Here is a 19,577-nt window from a genome sequence, read left to right on the forward strand (position 1 = left end):
AAATATTGATCATTTTGTACCTTGATCTCCATTCAAGTGTGGCCTTTTTTACTTAATAAAAAAAAAAGTGTTTAGCACATTGCTCCCAGTTAATGTGTTTTCTGCGTTGAGCTGTACGGGTGACTCTTCCATAAAGCCAAGAGTGTAGTGCAAGGCATGAATTATTCATCCCATGCACGCGCTGGTGAATTAAAGGTAAAGTGATAGCACATAGCAGAGGCTTTCTTGGCTCACTGCTGCATTTTTAAAGTGTGGATTGGCACTCAAATGTCCAAATGTTAACGTTGTCTTTCCTCCTAAAACTGTTGCTCTGCTCTCATGGACCGGATAAAGGACATTTGATAGGGAGTTTGAATAATTCAGGTTGATGGTCTGGGATTGGATTTTCTTTCAAGTTTAACTTTGTCGTTTGTATTGCCACTTGGTGCTTTTTGTTCCAGACGTGAATGCTTGCTATGGTGACCTTTACAAAAACAATAAAACAAGCATATGTATATTTAATATATGGTGATTGCCTGAGTGATGGTAACGAGATGGCTTATTGTATAAATATCAGTGCATGGGTGCAATAATGTGACACTCTTCCTCTTTTCATGAATGATGGAATTGTTATCAAGGAGGAACTTGACTCTGAAATGACAAATATTTCTGCAGAAGAAAGATGTATCGTTATTTCTGATGGTAGAACAGTCACTGAGCTGTGCGTTTGCCTGCTAGGAGGAGTTTTTGCCTTTTATGTTGAGCATATTAAAGAATAGCCTCCCGTCAAAAGCTGACCTTATGCGGCTGAATATCTGTAGGAGGTACACTGCTGTCATTTTCTGAAAAGGTTCTTTAAATTTAAATGCAAAACTGCTTCCTAAGCAGACTGAAGGACTGAGATTTCACTATCCTGTGTGTCTCTCCCTAATCAGTCCCACACCTCTCACCCACTCGTTCTCTGTAAATAATTCAGAACAGCCTTTTGCCTACTTCAGAGAAGAGCATTCTCACAATGATGATGAGGGATGGCCAGGGATAGTAAAAATTGCTGCTAATGCACATTTCAAAAATGCAGAAAGTTTAAATGGCTGTGACATTTTAAATCGGGACCCACTGCTGGTAATTGGCTTTGTGCGTATCTGAGGATAGTCACACAGGTCCAATAAAACATGAGTGAAAGTGTAGCAGAAAGGATTCAATTGGATCTTTAAATAAATGCTCTCATTTTTCACATTAAAGAAGGAAAGTTATTTAACGGGACTCACTCTAATATGTTAAACCCTGTAAAGGCTGAATCATGAGAGTTTTTGAACCTGAAGTGTTTATTGAACCTTCTGACAGATTAGTTTGAATTTGAATCAGTGTTGCTAAATCCAGCATTTGGGGGCAATTTATCATTGAGGTTTTGAGACCAATTATCATTTTGGGACAAAGTCGTGAATCAAATATGATAAACTTGGTGTTACAGTAATATGGGTCACTATTTTATGAGGCCAGACTCAATGTTTATTTTCACACCCGATGTTTGACTAAAACTAACATTGCCTAAAACACCAAAGTTTAATCTCTCGTCTGCAACAAAATCTTGAGAATAAAATAAGAGCTATATGCTACTTTTCTTACGTCATGATGATGATGATAATGTTTGTTTTCATGAAACCAGTTTAAAAAAATGAATGCCCTAAAGATGTCCTGATACATTTGTCCATGCAGTCTATGTTGAATTAGACATATATTGATCCATTTAGCTAACATCTTGTAACATGATTAACGTCTCATCTTTTCTTGTAATTTGGAGATGATTTTAGTTAGGTTAAGTTAGGTGATTATCTTGCCAGTTGTTAAAATGAGTTCTGTATGGTTCTGTATGGGGATTGTTAGTTTTAAATGATTTATTCATTTCCATCAAGACATGGGAAAACTGTAATAAAAGTATTTATAAAACTTAAGTAACCGATTGAGCTTATACCTCAAACCTGTTTGTTCATGAACAAATCAGCTGCTGGTGTGCTGTTTAGTCTTGTAAAGTTGTGTAGAAACGTGTAACACCAGTAGTTGTTGATGTAAGGGTCTGTTAACTGTTGAAGGGCGTGGTTAACTCTTGATCAGTTATTCATGCTTTTGACTCCTTGTTCAAAACAGGAAGTCCTATGTCCCTGTGTTGGAGACAGGAAGTTGTAACTGTTCTGTGTCTGTTTTCTTTGTCCTAGAGTGAATGTATGTTATTAATGGGGTGTGGGTTTGTGCGTTTGCGTTTGCACAGCCTCAAGTAGTGAGAAATGATCCTAAATCAGCCTTTTTATCAGCAGCTGTTGGATATTTTCGGCTTTGCCCACTAGAGTGCAGCCTACTCAGAGGAAAAAGGACTGCCTGCATCCTTAGTCAGATATGCTTGTTGTATGGTATTATCACATTACCTATAGAGACACACACATAGATGTGTGGCTGTCTAAACTCAGCATGAGCGTCGGTTCTACATTGTACAGATTGACTTCATCAGTGTAATTTTTTTTTTTTCTCAGCAAGCCATCATTTGGATACTGCAGGATAATTAAGGACATCATTTGCAAGCCCACTTAAATGTTTCACTAATTGGTTTGAAGAGATTAATAGCAGCATGTTAATTATCACATATTTGCCACTTGATTAACCACTGAAATAATTAGTCAACAAATTTGATCTTTTAAAGGGCGTGTGCGTGTGTACACTCCTAGAGATTTAAATCATTCAGACTGGTCACTGAGTATTATGAATAATGTTGCATGAATGCTTGAGTATGTTCAGTTTTTTGTTATTTTGGAGTCTTTGTTTTGCCCTTTAGGTTTCTTCATTAACGTCTACACCACATTAGAATGTTTACATTTAACGGTCAGACTGCGCTAGTGTGCTTGACCTCACAGAAGGCAGCATTTTGTAAAAATGTTGAAGCTGAATTGGAGAAAAAAGAATACATTAATTGGCTTTTAAAAGACTTTAGTTTACATACATAATGTCTCTTACGTACGCTCCATGAACAACTGAGTTTCAACAAAAACATGACATCACTCGTTTTTTGTTTTGTTTTTTTTGAGTCTGCATACCCTTGGTTTTATGCAACACTTCTAATTGACTCTTTCAGAGTTTGGAGTTTTAATTCAGACCCGTTACGGTGAGTTACAGCGAGAAGCGGCCAGTGGAAGCAGCTATCCTTCTCTTTGAGCTCTCACTTTACTTTCAAATGCCAAATTCTCAGCACAGTTGTTGTATTTGACAAATGTGAATTATGAGATGATCAGACCACAGTAATTGCAAGCTGTGTTGATTCAATGTGTAGTTACTTTAGCTACCCCCCTGAAACCCTACACCTTAGTCTACACCGTAACCTAACATGCGTCTCCCTAGAAATGTAGATTTATCACCCCCCCCCCCCCCCCCCCTTTTTTTTTTTTTTTTTTTTAAAAAGACTTACAGCATTCCTGGCTGACCTGGCATTTATAATTTTCAAATTGATATCATACGTCTATCTACTGGGAAGCTGAGAGGTAGCACTGGTGACTGCAAGTGTTTGTCCCTCTAATTTTTCCACTTCTTTAAACAATAAATTTAATAAGATGTGTCTGATAAATTTAAAAGATGTGTCCAAAAAAGTAGCCGGGAATGCGGAGGAAGTGCTGTGGTGGTGCTGAACAGGCCAGTTGTTGTGTTGACTGACTTGTAGTTGCATTTCAATGGAAGGGGCACATCAGGTTACAATGTAGATTTCCCACTGAAGCATAGTTCAGGTGCAACTCCTGCTGGTTGCCCAGTTTCTTTGTGGAAAAGAGAGGAGCTGTAATGGGTTTGTCAAGTGGGGAGGCGACCTTGTTGCCATGGGTTGGAAGACTGCTGGCTGTAAGCTACTTCAGATTTTCGTAGCTCATGCTTCACACCTCAAAGTGGGGCTGCTCGATATAACTATATATTTCGGATGACAATATAAAAACATCTATTGTTTCATTTTACGCTATCGTTTGTTTCGTGGTGTCACCGTTTACGGCAATATTTTTTCCCCATCATTTTGATGGTCACTGTAGTGGCTATATCAATTAAAGTTCTCTCTTTCTCTTGTATTTAATATAACCACACTACGGACAGACAAGTGCCTGATTTTATGCGTTGTCGTTAGCAACAACAACGTTAAAACCACTGCGTGTCCGCTTGTTTATTTTCCAGATAAACCTTTCACTATAAAGCTCAAGATCCCGTTGAGACTTCAAAATAAACTGAATCACGTGAAAGAGTATGCAGAGAGTTTACGGATGATAAGCAAAAAAAGAGCCGTCAGGTGCTAAAAAATAAATCTTAGATTCAAACGTTAGAACAAGCTTCACCCGCAGCATGCCGTATAATAAATACTCACAACATTTTTATGTCTAAAAATGTATAGTTTCATGCATCGGTTAAAACATTCAACTCCAGGTACTCGACGCCCAGCTGGAAACACTTCACGCAAGTCGAGCTGCCCGAGATTCACAGAATTTACAGAAAATGTTACATTTTCGTGATTTATATCGTTATTGGGAAGATAGATGTCTTATATCGGGATATTAGCTTTTGGTCATATCGCACAGCCCTACCTCAAAGTATAAAAAACTCATACCACTTCATTGTATGGGACTTTTTAAGAGTGCAGATTGGTTTGGATTGAGATAAATGAATGGAGATTCACCAATGCAGGACATGATGGAACTCTGTACAGGATAGACTTTGTTTGGTAATTACTGTATTCAGTTATTCTTAGGAAAAATATAACCATGACATGCATGCTATGTTATATGCAAAGCTCCGTGAGCTGCCGACGTGCCAGTTAGATGCTCTATAAAGCTGCAGTGTGTAAGCTTTGTCGTTATTTCTTCGTCTGAGATTCTGGGCTGTGGTGCAGCCACCCTCCTTTTATAGATCAATACTGAGGCAGTGAGCTGACACAGTGAAAAGCAATATTCATAAATAATGAACAGAGCACCCTTTCACCCTGCCCTGTCTGTCACTCCTGGGCAAGAAGAGAACAAAAGTATAAACACATGTATTTAGCTTACATTTTGCCAGACACTGCCTCAGTGTTGGTGACTGCATTACGTGTTGACACGCTTGCCTGCTTCCTTGTTCCGGGCTGATGGTGTTATACCTTTCTGTACAGATTGTCTCTGATGATTGCAGATAAAGCCTTTTGTGTTTGGAGTGTTTCATTTCTCTCCTGATGGGCCGTTTGTTTTTGGATAGATGGCAACCCGGTGATTAAGGAAAGCTGCGCCATTGAATCACAGTGAGCTGTCTTATGTAGTATCATTCCCATCAACAGCCCAGAGATGTGCCAGTGAGCACTGATAACAGCTTTAAGTGCTTCATCATTTCTCTTTGCAGCAACTTTTTATGTTAGGCACAGCTCGTACTTGGTCACAGCTGTACATCAAATGTGATGCACCTCATTGAATAAACAGATGGAACAGTTTTTACATTTTTGCAGTATTCCCACGAAATGAGACTAACAGTCATTTGTAGAGTGGATCTGTACATCGCTAAATTAAGGGCTCTGTGGTGAAGTCTAGTTTGTACTACTTCAAGGTGTGTTGAAATGCAATACAAAGTGAAGGACAGAATTGTTCTGCTTACACGGAAAATAAAACTGCTCAGTGCACAAACTGAGAGTTGACATTGGACACGAAGGCGAAGCGTCACCTCCTGCTAAATATTGAAGTAAAGTCTGTTCAGTGCGTAGCTGTGTGCGTTTTATATAACAAACGAGAGTCTGCTGATGCTGCCATACTTGTTTTGATTTCACTAATCAACCACAAGAAGGCAGGTAGGGGAATGAATACAGGAATGGTCCACAGCATGCTTATGGTGATGTAATACATGTGACTGCTTTGACCGAGGCACCAAAAATTGAGCAATCTTTTGATTAAAGCTTTGCTGGTTGTGTTAACGATGATAATGATGATTTGAGAGAAGGAAACTTCCACTTGAGGATATTGACCACACACAACTAAAATATAAGTAACTTACAATCAAATTTACTTGTGGGGATAGGTTAATTGGATAATCCAAATTGTCACTAGGTGTGAATGTGTGAATGAATGTGAGTGCGAATGGTTGTCTGTCTCTGTGTGTTGGCCCTGCGACAGACTGGCGACCTGTCCAGGGTGTACCCCGCCTCTCGCCCTATGACAGCTGGGATAGGCTCCAGCGCCCCCGCGACCCTGAAAAGGATAAGCGGAAGCGAATGGATGGATAGATGGACAAGCACATTTACATCGGATTAAAATTGAAATGACACCAAAACTCAACAAAAGCATTAGTAGTCATTGGTTATGACTGAGGTTAGCTGGGGAGATGGAGTGTCATGAATTTGTATTTTCTTCCTGCTGGGTTTTAATATGAAACTCATAAAACCCATTCTCATTTCTTCCAAGAGTGCAGCCTTTGCATATTATTTGTCATTACTGAATATGAAATGTATTTTTTATGGCTACATATTTTTTCACTTTCTTTCATTACAGTTTTCAATAACCAAATGTTAGGTGTTGGTTATCAGACAGAGCTGAGATCTGCTGGTAAATATGAACAATAGCTGTCTCTTTTTGCTTTTACTAAGCTAAAAACACAGAAGCCCTCCTACAACAAGGGTCACAGCTCTCTCTGTTTTCGGACATGGCTGAGGCCCTTTAATATCTGTTCTGAGTCTGTGCTGAGCATCAGTGCCATCCTCTATGGCACAGGTGTTGAACTCCAGACCTCGAGGGCCGGTGTCCTGCAGGTTTTAGATGTGTCCTTGATCCAGCACAGCTGAAATTACCTCTTCAACATATCTTGAAGTTCTCCAGAAGCCTGGTAATGAACTGATCATTTGACTCAGGTGTGTTGACCCAGGGTGAGATCTAAAACCTGCAGGACACCGGCCCCCGAGGCCTGGAGTTTGACACCCCTGCTCTACGGTGTAGTGTTATGGGGCAGTAGACTGAGAGTAGCAAAGAGAAACCTGCTTTACAAACTGATCAGGATCACCTGTAACATGGTGTGTGTAGAGCTTGATTCTCTGGTGGTGGTGTTGGAAAGCTTTGAATATCGGGAAGTACTTCATGCCCTTGGCATGTGCTGAACAGTCACATGCCAAGGGCATGGTCTGGTCCATCCCTAACATGTTTGACAACTTAAATGTTTTTCTTTCTTTCCTTCTTTCTTTTTCTTTTTTTAATTTGGAAACTTCCTATCTTATGTAGCAAAGCTGTTTACTCCTGGGATTCATAAAATATTCAGATTCAAAAATCCCCACCAATATATAAACGTTTGAGAGGTCCAGTTCAGTTCCTCTAATTAGCTGATGTGAAGCTTGGACAGCTATGGGCTGCAGCAGCCTGTGTTGACATATGTTGGCACTTAATTAATAGAGGTGGGAATCACCATACATCCCACGATACAATATTATCACAATACTTAACGCACGATACGATATTATTGCAATTTTTAAAAATATTTTGCGATATTCAGATTCTGTACATAAAGGTAAACTTTATCAATATTCATTTTATCTAATATCAAAGTCTCACACTCAGTCTTTCTCTCATTTCAGTCAGTTTTATTGTTGACAAACTGAACGGTTTGTATTACAGTCTAGTCCAACTTAACTGAATGCAACCATCTGGTACAATTATAGCTATTCTGAACTATGCAATTTATGAAAACTATGCAGCTTATTCAGCAACTGAAGAATTTGAAAGTAAATTAAAACAAAATATAATTTTAGATTAAAGTTTTAAACTTAATTAAAATAAAACATGTCTTAAATTAAAATAAGTAAACTGTCATGTTTATTACTGCCAAAAAAAAAGAAGTTAAACACATTTGGACAGTGAAGGAATGTCAGGATTCTTGCTCAGAAAAAGGATCAACATGCTCTGAAGTCAGAGCATGTTCCAGTCCACAAAAACCTTTTTTGTAACAAAATATCGATTTCTGCTTAATTAAGCATAACTTAAGGTTATGTATATAACCCCGGTTCTCTGAGTAGCATGAGTGAGTGTCTCACTATGGGAACGCCTCCTGCGTGACCTCATCAGAAGCTCAAATACCATTACGCCAGCCCTTACAGGCTGGCTAGGTGACGCCCATGTCAGGAGGGGCCAGTCCTTCCCTATATAATAGGCTGACATAGCGTCAGATGTCATTCAAAACAAGCCCACCTCTTCCTCGCTTCCATAGCAAGGAGGGCGGTCTGGTGAGACACTCACTCATGCTACTCAGAGAACCGGGGTTATATACATAACCTTAAGTTCTCTTTCATAGCATTCGTTTCGTGTCTCACTATGGGAGAAATACTGACTCCCGGATTGCCAGACATGCCTGTTAAGAAGACAACTGTCCCCAACAGCACTTCACAGGGGAGAGGTCCCCACCTGGGAAGAACCTGCACTGAGGACTGAATGTGCTAGGTTAGGCGCTGTCACATCTAACCTGTAAAACCTAGCAAATGTATGAGGTGAGGTCCAGCATGCAGCTGCACACACCTCCTGAATAGAAACTCCCCTAAAGAGAGCCCATGAGGTTGCCAGACCTCTAGTGGAATGCGCACGTAAGCCAGCAGGTGGCTGAAGGCCCCTGCTAGTATAGGCCAGGGCAATTGCTCCTACTATCCAATGGGAGAGGCGCTGTTTATTTATGATTCTAAGCACCAGCTTTCAAACACATGCCACTTGTGCTCATATAGTGTCCTAGTAGACGATGCTCTAGAACACTGAATAGTGTCGATAACACTATGAGGGAGCCCCACCGTGTTCAGGTTAAACCACTCACGGGCCAAGCCCATAGAGCTAGCCTCTCTGGGTGGGGGTGGAATATTTCCCCCTGTGCCTGAGACAGGAGGTTTCTGCGTAGTGGTAACAGCCAAGGTGGGCCGCACAGCTGCTGAAAAATCTCCGCCAGCCAGTGCTTCCCTGGCCAGTGCGGCGCTATCAGAATCATATAGTGACTTCTCTCCCTCACTCTGGCCAAAGTTGGAGAGATGAGGGTCACTGGGGGAAAAGTATAGAGGAGGGTTCTTGGCCACTCGTGAGCTAGAGCATCCACCCCGAGTGGAGCTCTCTGATCATGCAGCGAGTAAAACAGGGAGGCATTCTCCCTGGATGCATAAACGTCCACGGTCGCCTGACCGAATCGCAGCCAGATCTGCTTCACCACCTCTGGGTGAAGCTTCCAGTCCCCATACAGTGGGTTGCCCCTGGAGAGAAGATCTGCTCCAAAGTTCAAGATCCCCGGCACGTGAGTTGCTCTCAGTGACAGCAGGTGGACACTGCTCCAGACTATCAGTCTGCGTGCCAGTGTGTGTAACTTGGGGGACCCCAGACCCCCCTTTCTGTTGATCTAGGCCACAACGGTGGAATTGTCCGACCTCACTAAAACATGATGACCTCTCAGCCAAGGGAGAAAGTGTTTTAGCGACAGAAACCAATCGTCGATGTATGTGGCCACCCGAATGCCCTTTTTCCTGAGCGGGGCCACTGCTGCCTCGGTGCATTTCACAAACACTCTTGGGCTCAGTGAGAGACCAAAAGGCAGGACTACAAACTCGTATGCTATCCCCTGGAAAGCAAATCTCAGATACTTTCGGTGTGGGGGATATATGGGGATGTGGAAATAAGCATCCCTCAGGTCGATTGATGTGAACCAGTCGCCCGCTCGTACAAACCGTAGCAGCGAGGCGTGTGTCAACATCCTGAACTTGTATGTCCTCAAATGCCGGTTCAGGACACGAAGATCCAGAATGGCTCTCATCCCCCTCCCCCCTTTCTTTGGCACAAGGAAATACCTTGAATAAAATCCGCTGTGCATTTCCTCGGGAGGGACAACTCTTATAGCTCCTTTGTCTCTCAAGGTGGAAATTTCCTCCAGGAGAAAACTGGCTGACTCGCCCAGAGCACGAGAGTAAACGATTTCTTTGAAATGTGGTGGAGCGACACTGAATTGCAGCCTGTAGCCCTTTTCCAATGTCCTCAGCACCCATGCTGATTGAGTGCAGGTGGCCCAGCTCTTCATGTGGAGAGACAGAGCGCTCACTGGCCACTCCACCGAATATGGCGTTTTGGCGCCCCCTTGTGGTCGCAGCGTGAAACATACGCCATTTCGGTGTCCCGTTACCTCTGTCACAGGCGAGCGAGGTGACGGGCTCATCTGCATCATCACAGCCGTGGAAAAGCGAGTCTCCACGGGCTGCGTTATGGCAGACGGTGCTCTGTTTTTCAGCATGTTTGAGTTTTTCATGTGTTTTGCAACGCTCGACAGCGCCCTCGGCAAACTGCCTGGATGCGCGTGTCGGGGCTTTTTTAATACAGAATGCACGAGAGAAGTGCCTGTGAAACAACACTGCGAACTTTGGCTCTCTTTCCCTCTGGCGGGTCCGGTGACAGGAACGCCGGCCCGAGTTAAGCACTCTGTGTGTTGAACTCGCTCTGGAACGGAGCTGGGAGGCGGCAGGGCGGCCCATGAAGGGGGGAAACTGGGTTCGCTCCCGCCTAGAGGAGAGGCTGTCAGGCCGGCCGCTTCTTCCTCCTCACGATCGCGGCAGCGGGGGGAGGAGGAGGGGCCGCTTGAGGTCTGGCCTGGGGAGACTGCTTCCGAGTCCATGGATTCTTAGGGGCCCCGGCAGCCTGGGGGGGCTGCCTGCGTCTTAGGCACCTTGGGAATCCTGAAAGCGGGGACCGGGCAAGACGCTGCCTGCGCGAATGACTGGCGCGGTGCTGCTGGGGTGGCGTACTGGGCCCTTCTCGGCAGGCAGAGTTTCAGAGCCTCATCGTCTCTCTTTTTCTCCTCACATCTCTTCTGCATGGATGTAACAGCCGCACCGAAGAGACCGTGAGGGACGACAGGGGTGTCGAGGAGTTCCTCTTTTTCCTTGGTCGTCAGGTCGGTGAGCCCGAGCCAGCGTGCTCGCTCCTGAAGAACCATGAGGCCCATGGCTCTTCTAGTAGCCTGTATGGCTACCTTGTGGAGGTGGAGGACGTGGTCAGTTATAACGCAGATTTCTTCCCACACTGTGGTATCTGGGTTAGCTGTCATGCTCTCTTCTAGCTCAGCTTGGTAAGCCATTAGCATAGAAGAGGCGTTGTGGGCTCTTACTGACAGAGCCGCTGCCTTGTAGCACTTGTCTGTAAGGCTAGACTGGAAGCGGTCTGTTTTGGAGGGGAGAGATGGAGCCGATGTGGACAGAGACGTCTTCGGGTGAAGATGGCTCGCCACCAACGGCTCCACTTGTGGCATCTGGCGGAGGCCGATAGACTCATCCCCTCACAATCCAGCAGAGGGCTCCCCACGATGGGGTGCTTCTCGCTGTAAGGTTTTGCTTTCCACGTTACCGCTATCTCATCGAGTAGCTCAGGGAAAACAGGCAACGCATGCTTCCCCGTCTTTTTCGCCTTCGGCAATTTCTTACCGTCAAAACGAGACTTTACAACCTCTGTTTGTATGGCGGGCCACGGGATGTTGAGCCTAGCGGCTGCGCGCTTGCACATGTCCTGCATGTCGAGATCCAGGGGAGACGGCGGTGTCGGTTTTTCAACCTCGCCGGTAGTCGAGAGCTTTGCAGCCCAGCTGATGCTAGCCAAGGAGGTGAAATCTTCCTCCTCACCGTCGTCAGACAGCAGGAGCTCCGAGTCAGCAGACTCATCTCCGTCCTTGTTAGCATCTCCTCCCCAGGTGACTCCAGCATCGGGGGAAAAACACACGATCTCCGTGTGCCTCCAGCGACGGGAAAGCGGTCGCGATGGGCTGAGGGTCTGCCTCTGCCCATCTCGGCCCTGGCGTTGCGGCCAAATCATCGGGCATCTCAGCCATGGTTAGCTAGAGGGTTGCGCACGTTAGCGAGACTGACACTGAGTGCGGAGAATAATGCTATTCCTCGCTAACGTGGGGTGAAAAGTGTTGCTACTTTTCTACAGGTATTGCTACCTAATGTGTAAAGACCGCTAGCGTCAAAGGGTATTGCTACCTGATGGTGAAGCTAGGGGTACCTTTATTAGCAAAGTATTGCTACTTCCCTGGGTGAAAGTATTGCTACTTGGCACCCGCGCTAGCTACAGAACAGTATTGCTGCTGCTTGTATGCTAGTGGACAACTGAAAAGCTGGGAACAAAGCGCCCGGCGACCGAGTTGTTCACTCGAATCTGTGGACAGTTTAGCTTTAGCACCCAATAGCACAGTTGTCTACAGGCTTCTGCGAGAAGCGAGAAGAGGTTTTTGAATGACATCTGACGCTATGTCAGCCTATTATATAGGGAGGCACTGGCCCCTCCTGACATGGGCGTCACCTAGCCAGCCTGTAAAGGCTGGCGTAATGGTATTTGAGCTTCTGATGAGGTCACGCAGGAGGCGTTCCCATAGTGAGACACGAAACGAATGCTATGAAAGAGAACTACTCTTGGTGGTCATTATTAGCATATTCTTGGCTTGACAAATTTCTCCCTCTTTCACTGTCTTTGATGTTGGTGATTTCTAGTTGTATAACACTGTGTGCCATTAATAGAAAGCTATTGTTGGTCCTTCAAAAGGGGCCCAGTCTCATTTTATTGTGCATCTGTCTTTGTCTTGCTGTTCTTCCCGCCCCTCCCATTCGTTGTTTTTTCCCACTTTCAAGGCGCTCAGGCTTTATGAGCTCTGATAACTATTAGCTTGAGTGCTGAATAATGTGCAGGTTGTCCCTGAGCACAGATTCCACAGGTTGAGCATCTGTGATGAGGTGAGTGGGTAATGTGTGGGTTCAACAAAGCTGGGACATGAGACACAAGGGAATTAAAAAGGATGTATATTGAATATGCTGCAGGTGTTTAAACTAGCACATGTGCAGGTGGCATGTGCCATGTAAAACTGTGCTCTATTAGTTGCTCCATTACAAGCTTAATAACTGTAAATTACTGCAGTGGAGCAAAATAACAACAGATTGCAGAGTTCCTCTTTAGTTTTTCTTCATCAGTTAAAGTAACTGTCACACTGAAGATTTTCAGCTCTTTATTTCCTTGATTGTTACAGTGATCATCAGCAGCAAGCTGACCACAGTGACAGTTTATCACCATAATAATCCTGCCTCCACTGTTATTGTCTCCTAAACGCTGGACCCCTCCCCCACCGCATCCTGACTGTATCCTGCTTATCAGTCCTCCTGCTTGCTGAGTGGCTTGGATTTCTTATAATATTCAGTCCACTGCTTCCTCAATTAATGGAGCAACTCGGAGCTCGAATGTCATATGAGGAAAAACATTTTAATCGGCAAGTTGGAGGAGCTCAGTCTGAGTGGCTTACCGCTGGAGGAGGAGGTGGTGGTGGGGTGCACAGTGGTGGCAACAGACTTGTCGGGGATAGCATCCTCATTGCACAGCAGTCGAAGGCAGTGAAGGGAATGGAAAGAAACGGATGGAAATTGTGAGAGACAGAGGGGAGTAGTGTCAGACACTGCGTCCGGTGTATTATTGCAGCCAAAAGAAGGTGTTCTGTGGATGGAAGTGAGTTTGGTCAAAAAAAAAAAGAAAAAGGGGAGGGAGACTAGAGCAGGAGGCGTGTTGTTCAGAGATAGAAGTACAGCAGAGGGAGTGGAGTAAGTGGGAAGCAATCACAAGGGAAATGGACCGACAAACTGTACTTCCCAACTCAAGTACCTTCACTGTGGATTAAGGTGAGCCGCAGCATCTGTTTTTTTTTTTTTTTTTACTAAAACCAGCCTTATCTCTGGCGGGAGTACCTGTGGATTAGCACCATGTGGAACACAGTACAGCAAAGGCATCAGCTTTGAGGACAACTGAGGGGATTCAGAAAGGACCAGGAAGTGGCTGCGGCTCACAGCTAGTCTCTTTTCTCCACACCCCAGAACAGCCAGGCTACTAATGAGCAAGTCGATGTGTGGCTGTGGCTGCAGCATCATCTCCTCTCTGATGAAGAGACTGGGCCGCACAGCTTGCTGCTCAGATCTCCTCTCCTGCAGCCACACTTCAGAACAGCTGCAGCGACTGGCCACTGCCTGCCCACCTCGACCAAAGGTAATAGTGTGCCAGCTTCCATTGACACAGCCACGTCATGTGTCCGGAGACACTGGAATTGTGCTCTTTGTGAGCAATTCAAGAACCATATAGGTCCTGGCAGGATATGAGGGTGGTGAAGCGTAGTTTCCTTGTGTATCTGCTTTGGTTGTCTGAAATGATTTTTCAGGTATAAGAACTGTGCAACCAAGGAGAGCGGCACAGTAATTGATTCTCTAATGGAACCAGGTGATTTAATGGATGTCTCGCTGCCTTGACAACAGTAGACTTGCTAGCAGGGTGCACAGTCATTTAAATGGATGCCTTCAGTCGGCATGTGGTTTACAGTGATTGCTGCTACCCCCCCTCCCTGTTGGAGAGAAAGCTTTTTCTAATGGAACAAATAAAAGCCAAACAAGACTGTGCACACGTCTGAGTGCCCTTTCACATTCAGCTGTGTGTGACGAGTGTTTGACTTTACTTTAATGCAGGTTTCTGTCGCATGGCTGTAGCTTCTAGGGTTCCCTCTGCTTCCCTGCTTGTTGTGCACACGACTGTTTTAGTAGTAGGCTGGCACTGAATGGGATTTTTAGCCCCTTCCAGAGTCTTCCTGGCAGTTGGCCATTCTCACAAGCAGAGGAGATTGATTCTCTTGGTTTCCCAGAAGATTTATGCTCTCATGAGTAATGATTTAAGAAAAAAAATCCACAAAGGAAAATGTTGTGGTATTATTGAGCTGTTGCATGGCAACAATTCAAATGAGAGGTAATGAGTGACGGTTTCAGAGGACGTGCAGTGCTTATAGACAAAGCCTTAATATCCCTTATGTTGAACAGAAGTCATTGTTTTCCAGAGGAAGGCACTGACATAAAATGAAACATTTTGCTGTGGAAATGAATGTGGGGAGATGATATCCCTGCTATCTAGCAGCTCAAGGACTTGAGTTTCACTTTTTCCTCAGACATCACAGGGCACCAGCTCAAAATAGAGACATTGATTAATTGCTTCTGCATCGAACTGAAGGGAAAGATGTTTCAACAAACGCTGTGCATTTATAGGATTACAAGAAACCATCCCAAATATTGCGTTTCTTATCTCAAAGGATTAATAATTGGAAAAGTCAGTCGTTTTAAGGCTCACAAGGTTTTGTGTTACATGTTGCAGTCTAGAGGCAGAATGTGTCCTTCAGCTTTTATAATATTGGTCTGGTCCATCTTTGCTAATCTCCTTCTGTTAATGCAGTTTAATTTGGGCAAAGTCACTATGCAGTGTCACATTTTGCTAGATCTTCATCTGTATCTGCGATGTTGTCTGAACAACCAATATTTCCCTGACACTCTAACTGTTCAAGTCAGTTCAGTGTGATTTATTGCTCCAATTTGAAGTTGAGCTCAGTCTTCTAATTTTGTTTCCTTATTCCCAACATGGTTTGTCTCGTAGATAAATCCACTGGCTTTGAAATAATTGAAGTGAAACAGATTTTTCACTTTTTCAAAACTGGAAATAATTCACTGTTTTTTAGTTTTCAAAACCTTTATCAAACACAGATATACTCTGTGCAAGTTATCATAAATTATGTCATTCTTATTGAAAATTAAACTCATTACATTTGTAAAGACTGTGGAACAAAATAGACTTTTCTACAGCTTAAGTAGCATTTTGAGGCTTACCCTGCTATTTGTAGTTTAAATACCTGCTAAGGATATATCAACTCGTAATATTTCTCTAGTTTTAAAGACCATGAACTGTATTTTTGAAATTTAATGTGTTTTTCTTTAACACGGGAAAAGATGATTTAAGACCTACACCTTTTTTTTTATTTTTTATTTTTTTTAATAATAAAGACTGCCCAAAGGGCATTCAAGCCTAATTAGTAGTGATGAACAATTAACATGCATTTATTGAACTTACATTGCATATTGACCTGGGACTACCCTAGAAATTATTGAGAAAATACATTTACAGCCAATTTCAAATTTCTTACTTCTGGCACCCACATATTAGAACTGTGACTGGACTGCAGCTCAGTCTGCTTTGGGGTTTTTAGTTTGATTCGGCAGTCATTTGAATGCTGTAGCTGTTTTAACACACAACACTCGGCTGTTATAATGTAGCTCAAACACAAGGTTTCAGTGTGTTCTTGGTTTAGTTCTATAGCCGGAGGAAACGAGTTTAGATGCAGGCTGTGTGGCGGGGCAGGAGTATTGGCTGGCTACACTGACCAAGTTAATGCATACCAGTCCACCCCGTCACAGGAGCTAGAGAATGGTCCAAATCCATCCAAGAGAAGATGGCATGCCTTTGCTGTCGAGTCTAAATGTTAAGTTTGTGCACTGAGACTCAAGTAATGTCTCTGTGTACCACAGCTGAAGCTTCATCTATGTGGTGTCAACTTGGAACAGCATAGAATTTTGCTTCAGGGCTGTTTGTCTGCTAAGGGTACATGGTGATTTTACTGCACCAACTCACTGGAGATTAGTCGGTGGACAGATCTCCAGCATGACAATGACCCAAAACATACCAGAAAGTCAACAAAGGTGTGTCTAAAGAAGCACATTAAGGCCATGGAGTGGTCTTGCCAGTCTCCTGACCTCAGTCCTGTAGAAAGTTTTTGAATGGAGGTGAAACTTTGAGTTAAGTGGCAGCCAAGAAACCTGAAAGATTGAGTTTCTTTCTCTGAAGAGGAGTGGACCAGAATACATCCTGCGAGGTGTGCAAACCTGGTGACCAACTACAAGAAACATCTTACTGCTGTGATTTCCAATAAGGGTTTCTCCAAGTACTGAGTCATGATTTGCTTGGAGATCAAGGCTACGTCCACATGTACCCGGGTATTTTTGAAAACGCAGATTTTTCTATGCGTTTACACCTTTCGTCCACACGTAAACTGCGTTTTTGGTCACTGAAAACTGAGATTTTTAAAAACTCGGGCCAGGGTGGATATTTTTGAAAACTCCGTTTTTGCATTTACGTGTGGACGATAAAAACGGAGAAAACGCAGCGTCAAAGGTGTGCGCATTTTTTGACGTCACACTGTGCGCCACGTTATTGTTTCGGTGAAATGAATTTCTACTATACTATTACTGTTAATTGTACTCTCTGCAGTGTTTAAATGCTTACATATATACACACACAGTTACTGTCCCTCCACACATGCGACTCGGTTCTGCTTCTATGCCCCAGCTTTGTTTACTTTTTCCCACCGAGGCTTCTAGACTTCTGATTGGCCAACATTTCTGCACGGTTAGGAATATATCGCCACCTGTTGCTTTGGCATGTTCCTAGCAGCGTTTTCCCTCATTTCTGCCTTTACGTGTGAACGGGATTATTTTTTAAAACGAAAACGGAAAATCTCAGTTTTCAAAAATACCCGTGTACGTGTGGACGTAGCCCAAATATTTAATTTACTCAATGAAATGCAAATCAAATTTTAACTTCCCCCATTTCTGGATTTTTGTTTAAAAAAAAATTTAAAAAATTCTATTCTATCTCCATTAAAATGAAAATACCATAAAAATTAGACCTTCAATTTCTTTGAAAGTGACCAAAGTTATAAATACAGCAGGTGATCAAATAAACATTTTCCTTTAGAGGAACTGCAAACTGCTGAGCACACATTGTAAGTCTTATAACAAATGGAGGAATCATTTTCCATAAAAGTAGGATTGAAATTAAATTTAGTAATTTACTTTATTTGCACCGCAGTCAGAGAGAAATTATGAAATGTGTACATGAAATGGAATAATCATCTTTTCAAACAAATGTATAATTGGACATAAACAAGATGTATAAAACATCTAAAACTTATTAGTCCAAGTACATTTCATCACTCTTGAGATTGCCTATAATGTTATACAACAAATAGAAACACATGGTTGGCAATAGTAAAGTGCCTATTTCATAAGTCTACATGGAATTTTTTTATTTTATTTTTTGACTTCCTTTTTAATATCTCACTGTATACTTGTGGACCTCTACTAACTACACTGAAACCTATTTGTTTCTTTGCTTGTTTTTAACTTTTAATGCGATACTGTTTCTCAGTCTCACATGAATATGGAACAAGATAAATAAAATAAGGCCAAAATGTCTGTCAGACTACAAAGTCTCAGTTGGAGTATATATCTTAGCTCAGGAAATGGCCCTTAAAGCTTTCTTCTGTAGGTTTCTTAAATGCATCACGATTTACAGTAATTTATATCTGTAAGGCTGAAATAGGAAATGATGCAAGAATACCAGTCTCTAAAGTAACGTGCTTTAGGGCCCAATTAAATAGATGCGGTCTTAAGTGGCACACCACACTATAGATGGCAATAGCAGTAAATACAGACAGGATATTCTTCCACTTGAGGGCATCAGATAACGTTGTTGTTTTCCTACATATTATGTGTAATCAGACAGTTCCCTTCCAGTCGTAGCAAAATAACACCAGCAGACAATACTGATTTCTCACCTGTCTTTTGGGTCTTAACAGATTAAGAGAGGGAGGGAAAATGTTGTTCATCTGTCAGTGGTGTGCTTATCTTTGCTCCCCCCCCTCCCCATTCTCTCTCTTATTTGTTGTTGAAGAAACTAGCTGCTGTGTTAGATTAGTGGAGTTTGAAGCCCGGAGGACAAACTGTGAGCTAAATGATGCTAAAATGGTCCATAGCATCTCAGAGAGACTATCTTTAATTATCTCTTTGGTCTGAGACGTCATAAGACTGATGCACCAAATGATGTTTCATTCTAGGAAAGTTTGGGGCTTGTTAGGTGGCTTTTAAATAATGAACAATTTAAAAACACACCGTGTGTGTGTGTGTGTGTGTGTGTGTGTGTGTGTGTGTGTGTGTGTGTGTGTGTGTGTGTGTGTGTGTGGGTTTTTTTTTTTTTTTTTTTTTTTTTTTTGACGATATAATTGACACTAGACAAAATACTTTACAACTCCACAACTTTCTTAGTGAAAAAAACAACAACATAATTTTCACTTAAACAAGCAGCTGTTTTTTATGTGCATTAAAGTTATATAAAAAATTAACAGTGAAAATGCAAAATCCTTGCTGAAAGTTTAACCAAAAGGCATTTCCAGTGGAAAGTGGCCGACATATCCTCAGCATAACCATGTATAATATCCACAAAATGAAGAGGTTATGCACACACAATACGGTAATATTATGTTGAAGCACAGTATGTATCACTCCGCGAGGCTCCTGCCTACGATAGCCGTAATGCTCTGACAATCCATCAAGCGGTGCGGGTTCGTAGCTTAGCAAAGTCGTACTAAAACATTTGACAGATTTTCGAGCACCGTGTACGACATAAAATTGTTTCGAGGTCAGTAAACACAACCAGAATTCATACATAAGGCACACGGGGTTATAAGGGGCACTGTCGATTTTCAGAAAAATCAAAGGATTGATTTTAAGTGTGCCGTATTTCCCAAACAACACGGTAATAACGACGGCCCGCTAGCATGCTCTACCAAAAATAGTGCTTTGTTGTGTATCTGACGGACGAAAGCTAAACCAGTTCCACACCACTGAAGTTGCAGCATTTTTACAAACCAATTCTGGTTCATCTGTTTCATTATACCGGTATTACCGTGAT

General features: G+C 42.8%; 1 protein-coding gene and 2 pseudogenes across 5 annotated transcripts in view; 1 reads left to right on the forward strand and 2 right to left on the reverse strand.

Moving 5' to 3' along the window:
* fbxw7 (F-box and WD repeat domain containing 7) overlaps positions 1-19,577 on the forward strand; it is a 135,374-nt gene that overhangs the window by 25,425 nt on the left and 90,372 nt on the right. Inside the window, exon 1 of one of the 5 annotated variants that reach the window (XM_087841687.1) lies at positions 13,737-14,012. The exons of the other annotated variants lie outside the window; for them this stretch is intronic. Coding sequence (XP_087697813.1) covers positions 13,860-14,012 — 153 coding nt within the window. The 5' untranslated portion in view covers positions 13,737-13,859. Of the gene's footprint in view, positions 1-13,736; positions 14,013-19,577 lie in introns of those variants that run through there. 5 annotated transcript variants of the gene reach the window in all.
* Positions 8,729-10,236, reverse strand: LOC148102497 (uncharacterized; annotated as a pseudogene).
* Positions 10,301-11,247, reverse strand: LOC148102498 (uncharacterized; annotated as a pseudogene).

This window comes from Neolamprologus brichardi, chromosome 6 (genome assembly GCF_056152115.1).
Source record: "Neolamprologus brichardi isolate AB-2024 chromosome 6, ASM5615211v1, whole genome shotgun sequence".
In the NCBI taxonomy this organism is placed as follows: domain Eukaryota; kingdom Metazoa; phylum Chordata; class Actinopteri; order Cichliformes; family Cichlidae; genus Neolamprologus; species Neolamprologus brichardi.